This window comes from Homalodisca vitripennis, chromosome X, assembly GCF_021130785.1.
Source record: "Homalodisca vitripennis isolate AUS2020 chromosome X, UT_GWSS_2.1, whole genome shotgun sequence".
NCBI classification, from domain to species: domain Eukaryota; kingdom Metazoa; phylum Arthropoda; class Insecta; order Hemiptera; family Cicadellidae; genus Homalodisca; species Homalodisca vitripennis.
Genome location: NC_060215.1, coordinates 134890109 through 134910980, shown reverse-complemented (window position 1 = coordinate 134910980; position 20872 = coordinate 134890109). Strand labels below are relative to the sequence as shown.

At 31.9% G+C, this 20872-nt stretch overlaps 1 protein-coding gene across 1 annotated transcript; it reads left to right on the top strand.

Annotated features, from left to right (window-relative positions):
- The first annotated feature begins 1588 nt into the window (after window positions 1-1588).
- Window positions 1589-14432, top strand: LOC124369627. The gene is made up of 3 exons (XM_046827679.1): window positions 1589-1775; window positions 2869-3161; window positions 14364-14432. The coding sequence occupies exons 1-3, from the start codon at window positions 1589-1591 to the stop codon at window positions 14430-14432; spliced, it is 549 nt and encodes a 182-aa protein (XP_046683635.1).
- Window positions 14433-20872: the final 6440 nt, after the last annotated feature.

Here is a 20872-nt window from a genome sequence, read left to right as displayed (position 1 = left end):
TAGCTCATGTGTTGAAACCCGTTATAAATAGAGAAACAACAGGTCTAAGAAGTTCTACACCAGTGACGAATCTCTGCTTGTACGCTACTTCCATTGAAAATAAAGGAACACGATACTTGCAAGATGTGAGGTGTTGGTGTTGAGGGAGCACCAAAGCAGAAACAAAGTCAACGCTGCCTCGAGTTAACCAGACTCCAGGGGAATGGTGCTGATTCAATATATTCAACAAAACGATATTTTTATGATACATTTGGCCCTTATTCTAATGGATATTTGGCTGTTTAACTATATTAATCTCACTGTATCAGTAGAACATTTGTAACTAACAAGACTTCTTCTTAAACCAAATATTATTTATTAGTACTACAACAGTAAGTTAACATTATTACCTGAAAATAATATCATTACGATGGCTCTGTGGTATATTTGTCTCTATTTTCCGGTTTCCTTAAACGTAAGTAACCTACCTACACATATAAAAATAAAGTTGCATAGATTTTTCGATTCATAAAAATTGGATTCACAAAAAGTTGCTGCCTAAATATTCACGTGGGGTGATCAAGAATGTTTTCTCTCTTTTCTCTACCTCTGGAATGATTTCTAAAAAAACCAGGAATTTAATTTAAAAAAATACGTTTTAGCCCAAAATTCTATTTTATCTATTGTTTTATCTAGTTGGAAATCTAAGCTCTAAAAATCCTGCTTTTATTTTCTCGATTCTTAAAAATGGAATTTAAAAGTTTTTGTTATATGGTTAAACTAAAATCTGGCTAAGAATGTCCACCCAAGGAACTCCAATAATTTTTATCGATATTGTGAAATCCTGGAAACAAAACAACAGTTTTCTAGAAAGTATCTCTTTTATCTTTTTATTAATCTCGAGGGAGCCGACTTACTCAGGTATTATACAGATTCTTTATTAATTTTACAATACAAATACTTCATACTGTTGCCATTGTTTCGTGAGATTGTTCTTCGATTGTTCTTTAAAAACTGTGCCGAAAAATTCAATGTATTATTCGGCCATTAAATAGTTATATGGGCTTGATATTGAAACTGATTACAGAACTTGTAATGCCAAACGATTTACTTTATTATAAATACGGTTTTAGTATTTGAACAATCATATATGACAAAATCATTTTTACTATATTATTGCAAAATATCAGAACCGCTTTTTAACGAGCACATAACACATAATTAAATTACATTTAAAAAGTTTAATACAAACCGTTCTGTAGTCTTTTTTTTAATTTCGTGATCGAATAAAGATTTAATAATCATTACATTACAGTGATTTCACGAAGAACGTATAAAAATCGTCTCTATAGATCTCATTTGGGAGATTCTAGTTAAACTCCCCTCACCCTTGCCAAACCTACAGACAAAGACTTTGAACTCACGGGGGTGAAAGTACAAACAAAAAACTCAAATTTTGATCTGATTGGCTTATATAGGTCTCCCAGCGGAAACGAAGCATCTTTTTTTCTGAATTTCGAAGAAAACTCTCTCTGACTTGACAGAGAAAAATCGCGGCTTCATTGTCGTGGGGGACTTCAATATTGATGTTTTGGATGTTGATAGCCCCATGACGAGGAGATTCGCCGATATACTGAGGTCGTTTGGCCTAAAGTGGTCAGTCACCTCTCCAACAAGAGTGACGGCCGATTCGGCGACTGCGATCGACAATGTCGTCAGAAACATGACAGACATTGATGTATTGGTGGTTGACACAGCCATTTCAGACCACTATGGCCAACAGGTCATCGTCAATGGTCATGAAGCTACAAGGGATCCAGTCGAAAAGAAAACAACTAGAGACATAAGGCCCGCAAAACATAGCATTACTCTCAAATTTCTTTTGAAAAAAGAGAGTTGGAGCTTTCTAAATTTTGAAGACTCCCTTGAGCTGCAATTCCAAAACATTTGAAAACACCTTCAATTTCAATTTAGACGTGAGCTGTCCCCTAAGGAATACCCAACAAAAACGCAAAAAAAGGAAGTGCACATGGATTACCAAAGGTATCCTGGTTTCTAGAGAAAGACTCCTCTTTTTCTCAGAAACTAACAAGCACACAACCAACGAGGAATTCAAAACATTTTTTCAAAATTACAAACGGATTTATAAAAAAGTCATCAAGGCTGCAAAAGCTTACGATGTAAACAAAGCATTGCTCACGTCAAAAAACGTTTCAAAAACCGCATGGGCCATCATTAACAATAAAAAACCACTGACTGACAAACCAATTGAACTGCACATAAAAAATAAACTCATCAACGACCCTTCAAGGATAGCTGATGAGTTTAACAAATTCTTTTCCTCGGTTGGAGCTGACCAAGGACTTCGTCCACCACATAGTCAGCCTGCTCCCCCCTTAGTACCGAGCCCGGTGGCTTCAATGGCACTGGTCCCGGTATCAGAGGAGGAGATTGCCAGAGTGATAAGAGATTTTCCAACAAAACGGTCAAATGACTCGAATCACGTGTCAACGTGGCTCCTACAACAGTGTTCTAAGCATTTATTGGGGCCACTTGAACATCTCATTAACCTCTCTTTTCACGCTGGAACCTTTCCCTCCTCTCTCAAAAAGGCCAAAGTCAGGCCAATTTTCAAGAAGGGCGACCCTTTCTCTATTCAAAATAACCGCCCAATCTCAATGCTGCCGGTTTTCAGCAAAATCTTTGAGAAGCTTTTTCTTTCCCGATGTCTAAATTTTCTGGATAAGCACCACCTGCTATCTGCAAACCAATTCGGATTCCGAAGCGGTAAATCGACAGTAGACGCAGTCGCCCGTTTAGTCGATGCAGTGGTAGAGGGAATTGAAGGTCGAGGGAATACTTTGAGTATATTCCTTGACTTATCAAAAGCTTTTGACTGTGTCGACCACCAAACCCTCACTCACAAACTGGAGTATTACGGGATACGAGGAAGGTCACTCAAGTGGCTTGAATCGTATCTTAGTAATCGAACACAATTCGTAGGCATTTCAGGCGTTAGATCGGAGGAGCTGGGGCTGAACTATGGAGTTCCTCAAGGCTCAATACTCAGCCCTTTTCTCTTTTTGATCTACGTCAATGATGTTGGCTCATCTGTGCAACAAGGGCGGCTCGTCCAATACGCAGATGACACGACTCTCTATCTCAACTCAGAATCACAAGAGGCGCTCGAAAAAATGTCTTTCATTGAGCTAAACAATTTAGTTCAACACTTCAACGAGCTCAATCTGAAAACAAACCCATCGAAATCATCTTTCATCAAATTCAGTTTGCGACAAACAGATTCAGATTATAGTCCAACAGTCATGTTGGATGAAACTGAAATCACTGAAGTCTACGCTATGAAATTCCTAGGAATACACCTAGATCGAGGTTTGACTTGGGATTCTCATGTAGATCATGTTTGTTCAAAGCTATCCTCAGGCATTTATGTCTTGCGGAAACTGTCCGAATACTGCCCAACCCAGGTACTGATGACGGCATATTACAGACTAATCTACCCGCACCTCTCCTACGGAGTGGCTTTGTGGGGAGGTTGCACAAACGCAAACTTTTCCAGAATTTTCATCCTTCAAAAAAAAGCAGTCCGAACAATTGCAAAACTGAAACGGAGAGAGTCGTGCAGACCAGCTTTCAAAAACCTGAAACTGTTGACATTTCCTTGCCTCTACATATTGGAAACCTGCATTTTTTTCAAGTCCAAATGCGAGACCATAAGAGATAGTGACATACACCCTTATTCAAACGAGAGGCAGGGACGACTACCGATCTGTGAGACATAGAACGGTAGCTCATGAACGACTGCTATCTCAGGCAGGAGTTCGATTGATCAACAAATTGCCAAGCTCGATTAAAAGTGCCCCAATGCTGAAGGCATTTAAGACTCGTCTAAAAACAACACTGACCACTTACGCATTTTACAGTACGGACGAGTTCATGGCACACAACTGGGAGACATAACAATTGGCTTACTGGCTGGGGAAAGGGTGGAACAATTCGAATGACTGGGAGATTGAACGTCAAAACTGTATGTTAGAAAGGGATTTTGATGCAAGTAAGAGTGAAAAACTTTAGCTTAATTCAGTTATTTGACGATTGCATAACATGTAATATGTTCACGCAATAAAACATTATTATTATTATTATTATTATTATAGTTAATGAAAAATTAATGACGATATTTTATTTATTTTTCTTAAATTTTTATATTAATCTTAATGTCTTTAACTATTGTCAATAATATAAGGAGATTGTTTTTAGCATTTCTAAAGTCTTAGGTATTTTAAATTTCTTATCTTTATTAAGTTTTTCTATTACATTTGTTTGCAATAACTCATACACTTGTTTAACTCTATCTTTATTGAAAAAAGGTTTAAGTATTCCAGAATTATTTTTTCATAATTAAAAGTGCCTTTTTTGCTGTCTTTCATTGTAGTTAGATCTTTGTAAAATGCTATATATTTAAGACATGTATAAAATGTCTTTAAAAGATAGGCAGTGGTTTATAGTTTATGGACTTATTTATTAGTTTTAAAAACTTATAAGAAACTCATCTTTAAAATGTATTAATAACAAGTAGTAATAAATTATTATATTGGTGTTATCGTACTATCCTTCGTTATTACGGGCAAGACTAATTCAATAGTTAATTCACATAATTTTACCGAAATAACTGAGTACGTTTATATAAGAATATACCATTATTAGTGCTAAATTACATTACCAGCTCCATATCTGTCGCAGGAACAGTAATAATGTTAAAACGGGAAGCTCAATTAAGATTCATGACTGAGGGATTGCCTTAATTAAACAGTGTTGGTTTACTTTCAACATACGTCTTGACAGGAGTCGTTTCCAAGATACGAACCAGGATATAAATGTTTCCTTTTACTGAAATGAAATGTGCCTGCATCATACAAGCAATTGTCCGTACGTAAGTCCGTGAGATACGACCTTAATGCGTACTCTTTCTTATTAAATCACTTGGATTGTATATCTAATAAGCTAAAAGTATATTTTATTTTATCATACTGAATCGCTCAAGCACAGTTAAGGATTTGGGAGTTATCTTGTCCTCGTCACTGAGCCCTGAACAGCATCTGTCTGCAGTTACTAGGAAAGCCACTATTGATTTCGGTCTTATATTTAGGACTTTTCGAGATGGGTTTTCACCATGGACACTTCGAGCCCTGTACGTCCAGTTGGTTCGACCAATATTGGAATACTGTTTGCCTGTATGGTCTCCCTACCTGTTGGGTCACGTGGCACTCGTTGAAAGAATTCAGATAAGATTCATCAGGCTGATTGGGTTGAGACTTGGATTTGCCTACGACGGGGTTCCTGTTGAAGATCTGCAACGCCACTTTGGTCTCCTACCCTTGTACCCTTGAGCACTAGACGCCAAATTTCTGACCTGATGTTCTTGAAAAAGAGTTTGTCATCGTCTTGTGATTCCCCGAGACTTTTTCAGAGGATCAATCTTCGTTGTCCTCGGCCATCTTCAAGATCTGTGCAGCATTTCGAGAGGGAATTCCTCGCTACGAACTATGCGTACCCTGCATGTATTGTCGCATATTTTATATTTCGCTAAATAGAAATAGTTTCTTGTAAGTGTTATATATTGCTTGCTATTTTCTTCACACTTTTGTTCATATATTTTCTTGGCATCAAAATTTCCATGTATGGTAGCATTTTTTATATTTTGCTAAATTGAAATGGTTTCTAGAGATTTTTTTATATATCAATGAACATATGCTACGCTAAACTTTATTTTTCTTTCGTATTGTATTTTCTCATATGTATTTCTTAGTAGTATATAAGTAAGTCCATAATTTATACACTACTTTAATTAAGTTTTTTTTTCGGATCCACCTGCATGTTTGCACTTGTTTATGAAGTATATTGCTGTTGTAATTTTTCTTTTTATTCACGACGTTGATGTTATTTGGCACTTGTTTTGCTTATTTTTGCTTTTGTTTGCTTTAGTATGTATGCATGTAGACTATTTATGCAAGTTGTTTTTATCAAGCCTCTTGTATTTTCATAAAACCTATATCAAATGTAAAATGGTGTATACCGTATGTAAATAAATTGGTAAATAAACATAGGTGTTACTTTACTCACCATGTTCAAAGTTACTTATGATAATTATTATCCTGATTTTTAACAATGTTATATACAGTTATATTATTTTTTAGGCCTAAAACTGTTTTCCTACAGTTTTAAATGCAGTTGGTGCAATACTTGGTAAAAACATATTTCATTTCATTTCATTTCATTTATTGAGTCAACGGTAAACCATTTCGTACATATCAAGTAACAGATGGCATGCCAGAAATTAACAAATCCAAATAAATATCGCCAACACTTAACTGTAGATAATAGAAAACAATGTTATCAAATATCCAAAGTTTAACATAATATACATACAAATTAACGCCTACATCAAAATAAATATCAAATCGATTAATTATAAATAATATGAAAATTATTAAATAACAGCTGAGGTTTAATTTACCACCTATTAATAAATAACTAAAAATACAAGAAAATTATAAATAAATAACCCCTTATAAACCGGTTATAATGTACCATATTATAAATTATACGAGAACATAAAAACCGGGAGAACCGGTTACATGACAGTTTGGCTGCATCCATCCAAGAAATTTAAATGTGTTCCAAATGGGCATCGGTATTGTGTAATATTCTTCAAATCAGGTTAGAAGTCAAAAAGGCTTTGCGGTAAAGAACGGTTTGGATAATTTTAAACAGATTTTCACTGATGAACAAGAGAAAGAACTATTTGCCTATATTCTATCACGTTAAGAATCCTGAACATTGGTTATAGCACGATTAAAGTGCTTTAGGTATACTTTTGTGAATACATTTCTAACTCTACTCCAATCCACTTATGATATTTATATGATATGTATATGACTTATGATTTTCTTCATTTGATATACACAACGAGGATGAAACAGGAATTTGTACAGTTCCAAACACGCTGTTTAACTTTTCAGAGGGAAAAAGCAGGTAATCTGCTTGATCTCCGCTGAGCGAGGTAACCTAGTAACAGTGCAAATATGTATGAACGCTAAAGGCAATTTCATGTACACCATGTTTTGTTCTGGAGAGCTAAGAAAAACCCACCATGTATTGATTGATTCCCTTTTTGGATCTTTCGCTAAATACAATAAAAAATAGTTGAAATATTAAGAAGTTTCTTGTCTGGTTTAGAAGATGTTTGTAGTATTCTTATTCTTTTAATAAGCCTGTTCTACAGATTCTAGAAACGCTTCTAATGCTAAAAGTATTGAGTTGATTAATCTTGCTAGAGAAAACAGCGTGATCATCCTAGGCTTTTCTCCACATATGACTCACCGATTATAGCCACTCGAAGTTTTTCTTATAGACCCTGTTAGTGCTTGTTACGAAGAGTAAGTAAAAAAGTGACTTATTGGTCGTCTTGGTCGTGATTACAATGTAAAAAGATGGAAAGTTGTTTCGATACACATATTAAGAAGAGCCATAAAATACACAAACTGCTGATAAAAGGTGTATCGGAGATATGAGGTAATAGATAAGCAACCAACGCCAAATTCAAAGGCTTTACTTCCTGTGTAAAACAGTGATGTCGACTTGCAATTCGACTGTGTGATATGTCAATATAGCAATTGTCCGAAATTGTTTTAAACCATCCAATAACCGATATTAAGAAAGTTAAAACAAAGGGTCATTATCAAGATGGCACACAAAGTACCAATTTCAGTTAAAGTTATTGGTAACAGAATATACCCTGTAGTCACCAAACTAGTTAATGATCAACAGATGCGAGAGCTAACTGCAATAATAAATGCACGTGGGATGGAATCTTCGTTGATTCTCCACGAACATTCGAGATACCCTTTAAGAATTAGACCTGATAAATAATAAGTTAGATTTCCTATTTCGAAGTTAATTTTCTGCTTGACCTCAATACTAAGTGAGTTATAGTTCTATAAGAAAATAAAAAGAATACACCTATTCAGACATTAAATTATGAAACAGTAAATTTTATAACAACGGTTTTATGTAAGAAGACCACCGCATATTAAAATGACTTTTAACTGCGCATAAAGCTATTTAGAAGTGCTATAAAAGTAAATTTAATAGCACTTCGTCTGCTTTGAACATATTTCTATTACCATCACTAGAATATTTTATTTGCGATTTAAGTACGTAGAAGGAAATTGGACAGACACGAGATGGGGAAGCTGATTGGCTGAGAGTGTTCAGTGAACTGTGACGTAATGTACCAGACGTGTGCTCATTGGCTCTAGCAGCTCTAGTGGTATTATGTTTTTACCTCTGGTATAACACTCTTTGTACACAGCAAAATTTCAAACACGGTATCAGTTACGCTATATGTTACATTAAAAAATACGCCATTAATATTTTATACCTTAGCACTAATGTAAAATCAACGTTTAATAATGCCAGTTTGATTTATATTAATAACGCTTAATATATTTTATGTCTACGTAATTGCATCGTTTATTGTAATTAATTAACATTTTTGATATCATAAAACATCTTTGACTATCTTGTACAGATAATCAGGATATTAATTTCAGATTGTATGAAACTGTGATTATATTATTGTGATTATAGTGATACACCGTATTTGATACAATCCGAAGCGAACTAGTAAGATTATGTTATAACGCAATTCGAATATAAATTGTTAAATACATTAAAAGTCCGAGTAACTTTTAATGTCTTCTTTACTACTTTCGTCCATTTTTCGAATCTTCTTTAACACTCTAGGCGTTTTAAGTAAAATATTACTTTTGAATTGTGCATCGTGAGTTCAAATATACGAGGCAAAATTATTTCGTACATTGTTTCAACTATACCATTTAATGGAAATACTATATTCCGTTATTACATATAGATATGGTTAATACGATTTTTTTCAAAGATATTAATAGTTTAATAACATGAGACATGTTATTGTAAGACCAGGTTGTGGAAAATAAAGGGTCGTTTAATGCACTTAAGCATCAGGTACAGTACGTTCTTTTATACTCGCAAGAGTATTAGTTTCTCGCAATCACATTAGTTTTAAAACTAATAATTTAGATCCTTTTACATTATTAATAGTTAGTAAAGCAAAGCGGCCTACAGTCTTACAATGATATATCTTGTGCTGTAGTAGACCGATATAAGCCACTGATTCTGTATTCCTGCCACTCACTTGTCAAATACTCATATTCGGTAGCTTCTACAAATCGATACCATGTGACTCAAGGTTTTAATTTCTGGTTTACCCGTTTAATACTTTTATAAACTAAAATTTATCAAATAGAAATTTAAATGTTAGGGAAAATTTTACACACCAATGTTACAACGGTTTAAAATAAATGATATTGTGAAATTTATTCTAGAAACTAAACTCAAAGACATTGAGGTGCTTGTGAGTCATTTACCCCGTACACCACAAGAGCAATACAAATATTTAGTAAATTTATCAATCTCCTAAATAAATTATAAATTTAATATGAGGAACAAAATCAACTTATGTACTTTTCTGTATATTTTTATTACTTAATTTATTTTAATATTGTAGGTACTCTTAGCTAATGAATTATATCAAATCACAGGTTATACAGGGTGTCCCAAAATTACAGGACCAAACTTCACCAAATTGTTCAGGAGGTCAAACTGAACGAAAAATGTTATTGTAATGTATAGTCCTATCTTGCTTCGTTTACCTTAGATCGGCCATTTTGTTTTTTCACATACAATTAATTTTATTTTCAATGCGGGTTTACCGACGTTGTTGAAACTTGGCATAAATATTATAAACTTGAATATAAGTTGTAAAAAAATATATTTTTTTAATCTTATGTGTATTTTCGAAATGGCGGCCATTTAAAATATTAAAACTTAAATAACTTGAAAACCAACCGTTTTATTAAAATGCCGGTAGAAATACCTTAATCAGTACTTTAAGTAACTCCGATAAAGTAGAAAACTCCGTTGATCGTAAGAATAATGCCGTAGCTCATTCTATTGGTACTGTTCTCTGCTCCTTCCTAATGTAGAAAAATTGTAAAACAAAAATACGATTCTTGTTCACCCCAATATTTAGAATACCTAATCAAAAATTAATAAGCTTACTTTGATTTTTAAGTAAAATAAAATTACTTTATTATATGTTTGCTTTGAAAATGCAAGTCTTACGAAGAGCTGTACGTTCATATGCAAAATTCCTAATGACTGTGGGTCATATTGTGTTTGTTTTGATTACCTGGATGAAACTTAAGTTATACATGTATGGTTTGATCACCTATAAAAAATAAGAAATATACATAACCAATCTGCTTATATGTTACGACTGAACATTAGCCTAATAACGAGTCTAATGTGTTGCATTGTTTACAAAATTCAGGATGTTAAGGGGCGAATCTTAATTTATCAATTACCCTAGGATTCAAATGAAAAAAAGGTTTAGGGTATTTTTATGCGTTATGGTCAATTTTAATATTATCCTTAATTTTTCGGTCCTATTACTATAATATTTTTGTTTTTTAAAAAATTTTATTTACATTTTGTATGACCTTAAACATCTAGTGCCATTCAATACGACATTACAAAGTGAGATATCGGAACGAAAGTTTATCTGTAGACAAGACGCCACTTGTGTACTCTAGGCAAGACAGATAACATATCAGGTGTATCTCTACTGCCCTTAACTTTCCTATGTTAACAATCCCGACTATAGTTATTATTATCCACCACACGAATTAAAACGTAAGTATTAGAGGATTTAAAGTATTTCTTTAGAAAGGTACAGATTACATCTATTAACTTTCTCACTAGACCCTTAATTTAACTTGCAACGTATTGTAATTACGAGATCTGTTGTTACAGACTGTAGAACGTAAAGTATGTATTGTATGAAACTTATTAAAATTATGTGTTATATACTAAACAATATTTACTTTTAAGTGAACCCACTATCTCAAACTAAGCTAAATATTTATAATTTAACCTTTGATTTGAACGAAAGTTAGTTATACAAATAAAACGTAATTATATTATAAACGAGGAAATTTTAACAACTACGCTATTTACGCTGGACACATAGCATAGAAAGAAAGAACCTGTGCAAAATAAAGAGACAAAATTAATATGACACAGTTCACGCATATTCAGCTACGAGTAAATATAAATTATGGTAATATTCGCATCACTTAAATAATTCTAATTACACGACACATATTGCTTGGTGTTAAGAATAAATTATCAAATAAATATCCTAAAATAAATAAATTTCGAAACAGATGTTTGCCAATATTTTTAATTTGCCATGTAAGTTATATAATAATATATTTTTCATTACTTATAAATGCCTTGGTTCCTCACCAGAAATAAACTATTGATACTTGAGAGAATAGGACCTAACGTATACCTTCATAGCAGGCAGATCTAAAACCGAAAATCAAAAAGTGGACAAGTTTCCCAAAAATGTTTTAATGAGCCTAGATTTTCTAAGGAGCAAATTTAGAAGGACGAGAAGAGAAGCGAATGGCGAAAGAGTCTACTTGACTTTCTTTTTTACACCCGAGTCTCTAAGTAACCCGTCTTTTTGTCTATTAAAAACTTCCCTCCACGCTATAAACATCTGTTTGAAGTACCTTGTTCAGACCTAAATTACTTAAAATTTCTACAAAAAAAAAAAAAAAAATTGCACTTGATATCTATGAATAAATTTGGTTACATTTATGCTTTAAACCAAACGGTAAAAATCACTTGTCTTGTTAAAACATATGAATCTGTTGCTCCCCGATGGAGTTTTTCTTTGAAGAGTATTAAACATTTTTAGCAGATTAAAATAGGACCTTAAAGTCATATCCACGGAAAGATGGTGAAGATAAGAACAGTTTTACAGAATGTATATTAACTGTGGTTAAAGGGAATAATATGACTTCCCGCCATAAAATATTGTATCTTAATTATTATTTTATGAATTAATATTTTACTATAATCTAAATTTCTAAAGTTATTTGTCTTAAAAATATATAATGTTATATGTTGCAGTTTGTATTTGGGTTAACTGTGAAATTACCCAAATCCTCTAAATTATAAATGCCTGTAACTCCTCATGAAATGTTAAAAATCCTTTTCTATTTATTCTGATTTTTGAAATTTATTTCAAATAGCTGCTACTTTGAAATAGAAAACACCCAACAAAAAACCGCCAGTCCTATCTTAAAGAACATTTCCTTTTCTTAATATTCAACAAATAAACTTTTAGATTTAGAGGTAAGAGCAGTGAAGCTGTTAATATTTAAAACTGAATAATAATTGTTTGCTAGACGACAGTATCAGTTACCTTTTAACTTGACTTCGATATTCATACAATGTACTTGTTTTTATACAGGAGTAATTAATGAAACCGATCTAAACATTAATACGAGATTCCTTACACTGTAATATTGTTTATAAATGTTTATATTAAAATGTTTTGATTGCTGTGTTTTACGAGTTTGTAACATGAATGCAAGAAGAAACTTAAATGTCTTCATTGTTCAATCAGTACAAGTCTAAGTACGAGTTTGTAACATGAATGCAAGAAGAAACTTAAATGTCTTCATTGTTCAATCAGTACAAGTCTAAGTATAAACGATTAAATCACTAAAATCTTTCATGGTATGTCGATGTAGTCCTTTTTTAATAATGGATTCATCATAAGTTCTTGTTTGACCGAGTGTTATTATAACATAAATGTTTAAATTAAAACAATCTGATACAATAATTATTACATACATTTATTGCAAATACACATTTTTAAACATCACGCCTGTTAAAAGTAAATGAGTTGTTTCTTTACTTGTTAAGTACCAGTTATAATACATCAATTTAAACAATTAATACAAAAGTCCAATCTTATCTCAGCAAAATTAATGCTCCATTAAATTTGTTTTACGTTAGAGTAATTTAAATTTAACATAAAATTATGTAAATTGACATAGTCCCGTGTATTTTTCGTACATAACCTAAACTACGTAATCATAATGGTTGAAATTGAAGAGTCCGTGAATAAAAGAATAAATTCTAATACGCGAAATTATTCAAAATACGAATTATAGAATAATGTATTATTTAAAAATATAATAAAATTAGCTATGAACATGTAATAAACTTGAAGTTTCATATCTAGTATTATCTAAAAGTAATTTTTTGTAATTTATTTCTAGGGAGTAATTATAGTAGATAGAAGAAAATTAACGGCTGGTATAAACTTTTCCTTGTAACTATACCCCTCGATTCTGTACAAAATTCATTTTTGTTGCAGTGTAAATTATTGAGTTTTCTTTTGCCGGACATAATCCAGAAACCAGCAGTAAGAAGAATAATGACCAGACTGTTCTTACTACAGCAGGCACTAGAGAACAGTTGAGAGGTAATGCTCTTGAGGAGGCTTTCAAGACATTGTATTAAAATCCCTATTATTATTGATGCCATCCAGACAAAAGTGTGTAAAACTATTGGAGTTTTATATTACGTAAAAGACCAATAGAAATGTTTAAAATTTATTCTAGAATTTATAATATTAAATTAGCATAAACGCGTCAATACAGCTAAATTGATGCTGCCAAACTAGATATGGTATAAACTATAATCTATAAAACTATATATTTATTTGATCACCTTTTTACAAAATTATATGTTCAGAAAAATTTGTTTTAGGTCTTATTATACCAAATAACTTTTTAAATGAGTTAAAAAATTCACTTAATATTTATTAATTAAATTGGGTTTTTGTTAGATCACAGAAATGGATTTGTGAACTTTAAAAGAATCCTCCAAAATTTGGCTGGCAAAAATGTTTATATTTAGTAAGATTGATTTGAATCGTAGTTAATTAAACCTAAAGTTTATAATTACTTATTTCCATAGAAGTTTTACACAAAAATATGCGTAAATTTATGAGTATTTTGTGAAATATGTAAAAGAGGCATATTTAGAAGTTTACAAAACTAGGCTTATGATTCAGTAACCTTCACAGGCTTATATGTAAGCAACTAGTACGATTGTAATAACACAGATTATAAAGTAAGCATAAAGACTCAAAGTACAATTTCTATATTATTTTAATTTCTGGTTGTTTCTCAGGAGTTGGCCTGATACTTTTACTTCAGTTCATTCCAACTGATTATGTTTACTAGTGGTTTTACATTTGATGTTTCATGCTCATATTATTAACATGTGCAATAAATTTTAATTTAAGATAATAACATCAGCGTCAAGATTTATTTATTTTCCTTTTATTGATCTATGTACTAATTTTATAAGTTTCTCTTTATTTATTTCAGAAATCAGCCTTAGATTCTGCTGTAGGGTCGGCTGAAATCGACTACATGGTATTCAAGTTCCGAAAGTAGCCGCCTTACCTGGTAAAATTAACCATTAGTTGTTTATTGTAAGATATGTGTAAAATTAAATGGAAGCCCATCTAATTGTTCTTCTCATAGATTCCAAGTTTTCTCTGAACATGTGTATTGTTTCGAAAGCTGGGAAATATAAGTGACTTATATATTGGACCATCTAAGTTTTGACACAATGATTTTCAGGTACGATAATTTAAAAATTCTCCGAATCCATCTTACGTAGTCATCGATGTCTAGAAAAGGTCATTAAGGACAGCAGAAGGCTTATAGTTATTAAATCGTGACTGTACCAAGGAAAAAATAAAGAATAATGATATTAATACATTATTAATATTAAATAACAGATTAATAATAATAATTAAAAATAAAGAGAGCGTTTCAATCGGAGTCCAATCCAATCTGACAATTAAAATGATAATAAAGCTGTTTACAGTGATGGGAAGTGTATCATTAAGTTAAGTGTACCACTTTAAGTTAGTATTTAAATAAACTGTAAAAATGAAAAAAAAAAACAAATAATGCAAAGAACTTTTGTAACTATTTATAGTGTTTCGGAAGTCACCTTTAAGTCGTTGGTCCACAGTTTGTGAGAGAGAGGGCCTCCTACTATTTACTCCGCCTGGTAAAATAAAGCATCTTAACTTTATTTTGCTTGTTCATAATTCGAGTAACTTATATATAGTACAACAAATATCAATTATTAAATTAGAAGGGCGACTGGTGGTATTTTCGCTTTATAAAAACTAATATTTGAAGAACGATTCTAGTATTTCAAACATAAACATTAAATGACCCTCCCTACACAGTATTTTGTATGGCAACCTGAAATAAACCATTGAATATTTAATTTAACTATCTATATATATATATATATATATATATATATATATAGGTGCTCACAAAATTCTTTGGGTTGTATTATTCATCATTTTAAATTAAAAATTTTTATACAAACATATGTCGATAAATTCCTAGCCACCTTTTATTAAAAAGAATTTATTATGTCTAAAATTGGTTGCACTAAAAGAACCAAATTAGGCTCAAAGGTTTGAGTAAATAACACGAAATCTCCTCCTGCCCATAGCGTAGCTATAATCACATATCGTCTGCTTAATTTACATATTGTGTATTAAACAGTTGAATTAAAAAAATGTACGGTTATTTTTTTACAGAATCGGCTGATGACGATTATTCATTGCAACATATGTTAAAATGGATCAATTATTCTCCATACCCGTAAAACTGCCTACAGTGTAGGCAGGGATATTAAGATAGAGGATTGAGACACGCCAGCCAACATCAGACTATTTTCGTGCGGAATGCTATATTAGATATAGCAAAGAAGCGATGAATTACAGCTCCTTGTAGTGTGGTATACTTACTTTCATACATAAATCTATTTTGGCTTAAACTTACAGTAGAAAATAAACATATACAAGTTTCAGGGTATACTTTCTATGGGAGATTCGTTTCATTTAATAATTTATAGTATATGATAATTCAAACAGTTTTCTAAATTTAAAATTCTAGAAAACTATATTGTTAAGACTTAACAGGGAAGTTTCATTTGTTTTATCGGGTCACTTTTCCACTACCTAGGTGGTTTCAAATATGGACTCATTTCCTCGATTTCTTTACGCTGTTTAAGAGTCGGGCATGTTCGGGATACCTAATATTTCTTGGTGTTACCTTACATAGGTATTTTTTAACTGTTATTTTAAATAGTAGTCGTGTTATTTACTGGGTTGAGAGAATGTGCTAGCGCTTTCTACGCAGTTAGCAAACTTATCGATTGTACTAGTTTCTTATCTCTTAAGAAATGAATACAGTAAATATCAAGATAAGCCCACCCATTTTTATTGTATGTGGTCTTTTGTGCATTGTGTGCATATCAGATTATTTTATAGACATCTGTATCGTTGGGCGATGCAAAAAACATAAGTAAACCAAAATTTGAGTTCTGCATTCTTTTCTTTAGGTGAATAATTAAACTGACACAAAACTGCAGTCACTGTTAAATATTTAAATCGTACAATTCACTATTCATATGTACCAGTATGATCCGCTGCAGAGTAAAATATTACATTGATATTAAAAGGTATAAAAACAATGTTACATTAACGTAAAATGATCGTAGACAATGGAGTTTTCTGGTCATTTAACTGAATAATGGTGAAGTTTCTTCTTAATTACGTGTATAATGTATTCAACTTTATAAAAAGTGTGAGTGCAAAATGGCAGAATAAAATAATTCAGTGACGGAATCATACAGTAGCAATATAAGCGATAGATGTGGCGTGTATGTAAATATGACAAGCGTTCAAATATTCACAGGACTGTATCGAAATATAAAAATTGAGATATTTCTACAGTAGCTGGGAGGGCTTATTTAAACAGGTTTGTATAGATTGCCGTATCTTTCCTTAAATCGTGTGAGATGTGGCACTGGTAGATACAATCATACAATATTTAACTTCTCTGCCACAAGTCCAGAAACGTATGTTTGTGTTGTGAAAACATAAGAATTCTTTTTCTAAATTTGACACAGTTTTTCACCCGTCTACTTTGTTTTGCAACTTACTTTTATTTTAAACCACTATCTATACAGTTAAAAGAGACAACCAAACAAAACATTTATCGAATTTTTGTATATTTTCTTATTCGTATTCTGTTGCGTGTTCTATGAGAAATGGAAAGGGATGCATAGACATATTTAGGTTTAAACTCATAATTAATTTAAACTATTTTTGAAGTATATCAAGTTTATTTCCATGAGAAGTTAATCTCTTTTCATACGTATTCTTCCCGTTCTCATGGACCTGTTGCAGGATCTCATCAAACCATAAACAGAGACATACATCAGGCTAGGCTCATATATAATTATCTAAATAGAACTTAATTTCTTATTTTAAGTATCTTTTACAACCAATACGTTATTTAATTATTTACTGCACAGGACTTAATCTTCTTCTGTGAAACACTAAGTTTTATTGATACATTTGTAGAGATTTAGATAGCTGTTATCAAGGTGTATGTCATTAATTTGTAAAAAATATCATTAACTATATGTGCATAGCATTTTTAGATTTAAATTATTATTCTGGGCAAAAGTGAATATAAACTCTGGGAAAGTCGGACCTAAACTTTCAAATACTATCTCCAAATGCGGAAACTGCAAAGTGCTAAATTTTATAACAATTGTATTCTTGATAATGGGTTAAAATTAGTGCTATTAATATTCAGGGGTGTGGGTTTTTGAATAGTAGGAATGAGATAATATTGTTATCACCCTGAACCCTGGAGGGAATTTGAGGTCAACATTATTAGTATTGCTATTAGGCAGCGGTATTTGAAACAAAGGAACCACCTATACAGTACACATAGTAAACATCTGCACAATATTTAAGGGTTGAACAGTTCAACATATAATATACTATTTTTTCAAATCCAAGCAAAATAAATTGAACTTCTGCCAATTGAGTTTAAATTGGTATACTGAAGCTGGCTCTTGTTGCGGCTTCATAAGAACTCACTCATTAAATGTGTTAATAATAATAAATTTTACGTAAACATGTAATTTTTGTTAAGACAACAAACCATAAGAATACGTTGTTATTGCACTTTTAGGAATAAAATAAACTACAGTATTAGGTTGTAGGTGCTTCAGCCTTCCTATGAGCTGGTTTTCTTAAATTTGATAAGAATAAATGTCAAGTGAAATGTCAGTTAGTTTTCTATTGCTTTCATTGAATCTTCGTTCCCCGTTTGTTCTAAATGTATAATATTCTTTATGTTCTTCATGTTTTTCCTGCGGTAGTATTTTTCTGTTGCAGTATTTGTTCTAGTACACTTCCGTGGTTTGACAACGAGTTTTCAACATGCGCAAGTGGCCATTAAATTCAGTAATGGGATGAGTTCTAATTATTAGGAATAATTCACCATTTAGCTAATTCAACGCTTTCTTTTTTCTTTCCATTCTCTTGTACTAGTAATTTGAGAGCAAAGCCAAAATCTCTCTCTCTCTCTCTCTCTCTCTCTCTCTCTTTACCTTTATTCCGTACGTCAACTATGATAAACAAAACATTAGATACTCTAGGATTATTAGGCTATGAGATAAACACTGTAATACATTAATTTCAACCAACATACAAATAAGAAAACAGTACTAAATAAGACTATATTTCAAGCCTACCCAAATTGTTATAAACTACCAAACACAAAGAATTGCTGTTTATTTAATGTCGATTCAATATAATTAAGTTTTAGTTGTTCTATCGTATAATTGAAGTATATAAAACAAACAAGCAATCACCAAGCGCAATACTTACTTTGAAAAAGTAAATATATGTCGGAGTTATTCGTAGAAATGTCTAAAAGAATCTTATTAATGAATAAGAAACTTGTTGAAGACTTCATTTCACTCTGAAAATCAGACAATAAGAGCTTTATACCGGCAAGTGCTACCCCGTTACATTAGTATTATGTAACTCCATCTAATCAACTTTAGCGTTTTACTTAATTTGTCAATCGGCGTTACATTTCATTCTGTCATTTTCCTCTCACCGACTACCAGTAAAGACTGTAATGTTTTTCATAGCATCCCTCCAATACAAAAATTTTGAACACATACTTTTTCTGAGTTGTAATAGGAAGTTGTAAATATGTTTTTAGTACCATCCCATCACACAATACAATAATATAAATGCATAGTTTTTTTAAAATTTTTGTCAAACTATTCATATTTTCCTTGTCAATTATTTATCTGGTATGAAACCCAAATATTTAATTTAATATCACTATAAAGCTCAGGACAACTTGTATTAAATACTCTTCCATCACATATACAATATTTACACTTGTAAACAACATTTTTAGAATTGTGACTCTCTCTTAGGCTAAAATTTAAATATTAGGTCTTCTCAATACTTAATATTATAACGTTATTTTTTACCCACCACTGAATATATTAAAACTCCAAAGTTATGTTTAACTGAACCACTTCCCAAGTACCCACAGTGCAACACAGCGATGTAACATCTGTAAATGAGCTAGTAAAGGTTTACATCTTGAAATGTAACAAAATATCGTGGTTTCTCGAAGATTTTTCTGTTAGCTTGCGTTATTTTAAACCCGTTTTTCATGAGCACCCAAGAAACAAACGACCTTAGGTACAAAGTTCCGTGTAAACCCATTATGTGGTTTGAGAGATTTTACAGATTTTACTGCACGGACTTGAGAATTTCCAAACCATAACAGGTAAAGCAATAAAACTTGGTACATCATTACTTTACCTGTCGAATATAGCACCTGTGTGTATATATAAAGTAAAAATTTACTTCTTGAAGTAGCTACTAATCTTTGTCATGTCAGAGGGATGGCCCGCAAGGAGTCAGAAGGAAATCATAAAGAGGGCCTAGGTAGAATATTCATCAAATTAAAGGCGTTTATTAGTAGATTACAATGCCACAAGTCCGACCTCAAAGGGTTAAAGTTTAACTTTACCATTCAGAACTACTTGTTTCTATTTATTTACTTAAGTTTTACATCATGAGATATTGCTACAATAATGTTTTACTTATATCAGTTTAATATGTAACTAATTTCTAGCGTACACCATTTTTTTTAAATAAATGGTAACATTTATGGTTTTACAGGTAAACGTATATTTTTTACCAGATTTTACGCAAGGTATCTGGTACATTTCTTGATGAAAAAGCAATAAGATACGAAATTACTACTAGTAATACTTAATTAATCTTCTTAGTATTACTTCTTATACTATCTTTGATTAATACAGTGAGGACTAATTTGATAATCACATAGATGTGCTTGACAAAATATGTTGAACATATAATAGAATATAAACAATTTGGAGCACCTTTTTAAAAGAATAGAAATCCTTTTGAGCTGAATTACAGTACCAGGTCTATATTTGTCACTGCGAGTATTAATGTAGAGCCGGGAAACGCTATTAAAATTCACGAATAAGGGAGTGCCTTAATTAAATAGTGCTCATCTACTTTCAACAGACGTCTTAATGTAAGTCGTATCAAAGATATGAACCGCGCTATAAATCTTTCCCTCTCCCAAGTGAAATGGGCCTGCATCATTCAATTCATTGCCAAAATTTTAGTTCGTAAGATGAGACTTTAACAGGTGTTCTCATTTATTAGTATCACGGAAAGAGAGTTTTCTATTGTAACGCTACACAAGCAACGCGAGCGTGTGAAATGGGCCAGCATCACAAAATTCATTGCCAAAATTTGAGTTCGTAAGATGAGACTTTAACAGGTGTTCTCATTTACTAGTATCACGAAAAGATACTATCGATAGCTACGTAATCTTCATTCATTTTTTATTTATTTGTATAACTGCTGTGTTAAAACGTGGTAATAATGCGTGCAATGAGTAATAAATATTTATAGTTCGTAGTA

Excerpts from the sequence above, each read along its gene's own strand:
- LOC124369627 (XM_046827679.1), top strand. The coding sequence starts at position 1,589 with ATGACGAGGAGATTCGCCGATATACTGAGGTCGTTTGGCCTAAAGTGG. Across the intron at positions 1,776-2,868 it reads CCAACAGGTCATCGTCAATG|CTTTTGACTGTGTCGACCAC; the intron begins GTCATGAAGCTA and ends ACTTATCAAAAG. Across the intron at positions 3,162-14,363 it reads TCAACTCAGAATCACAAGAG|AAATCAGCCTTAGATTCTGC; the intron begins GCGCTCGAAAAA and ends TATTTATTTCAG.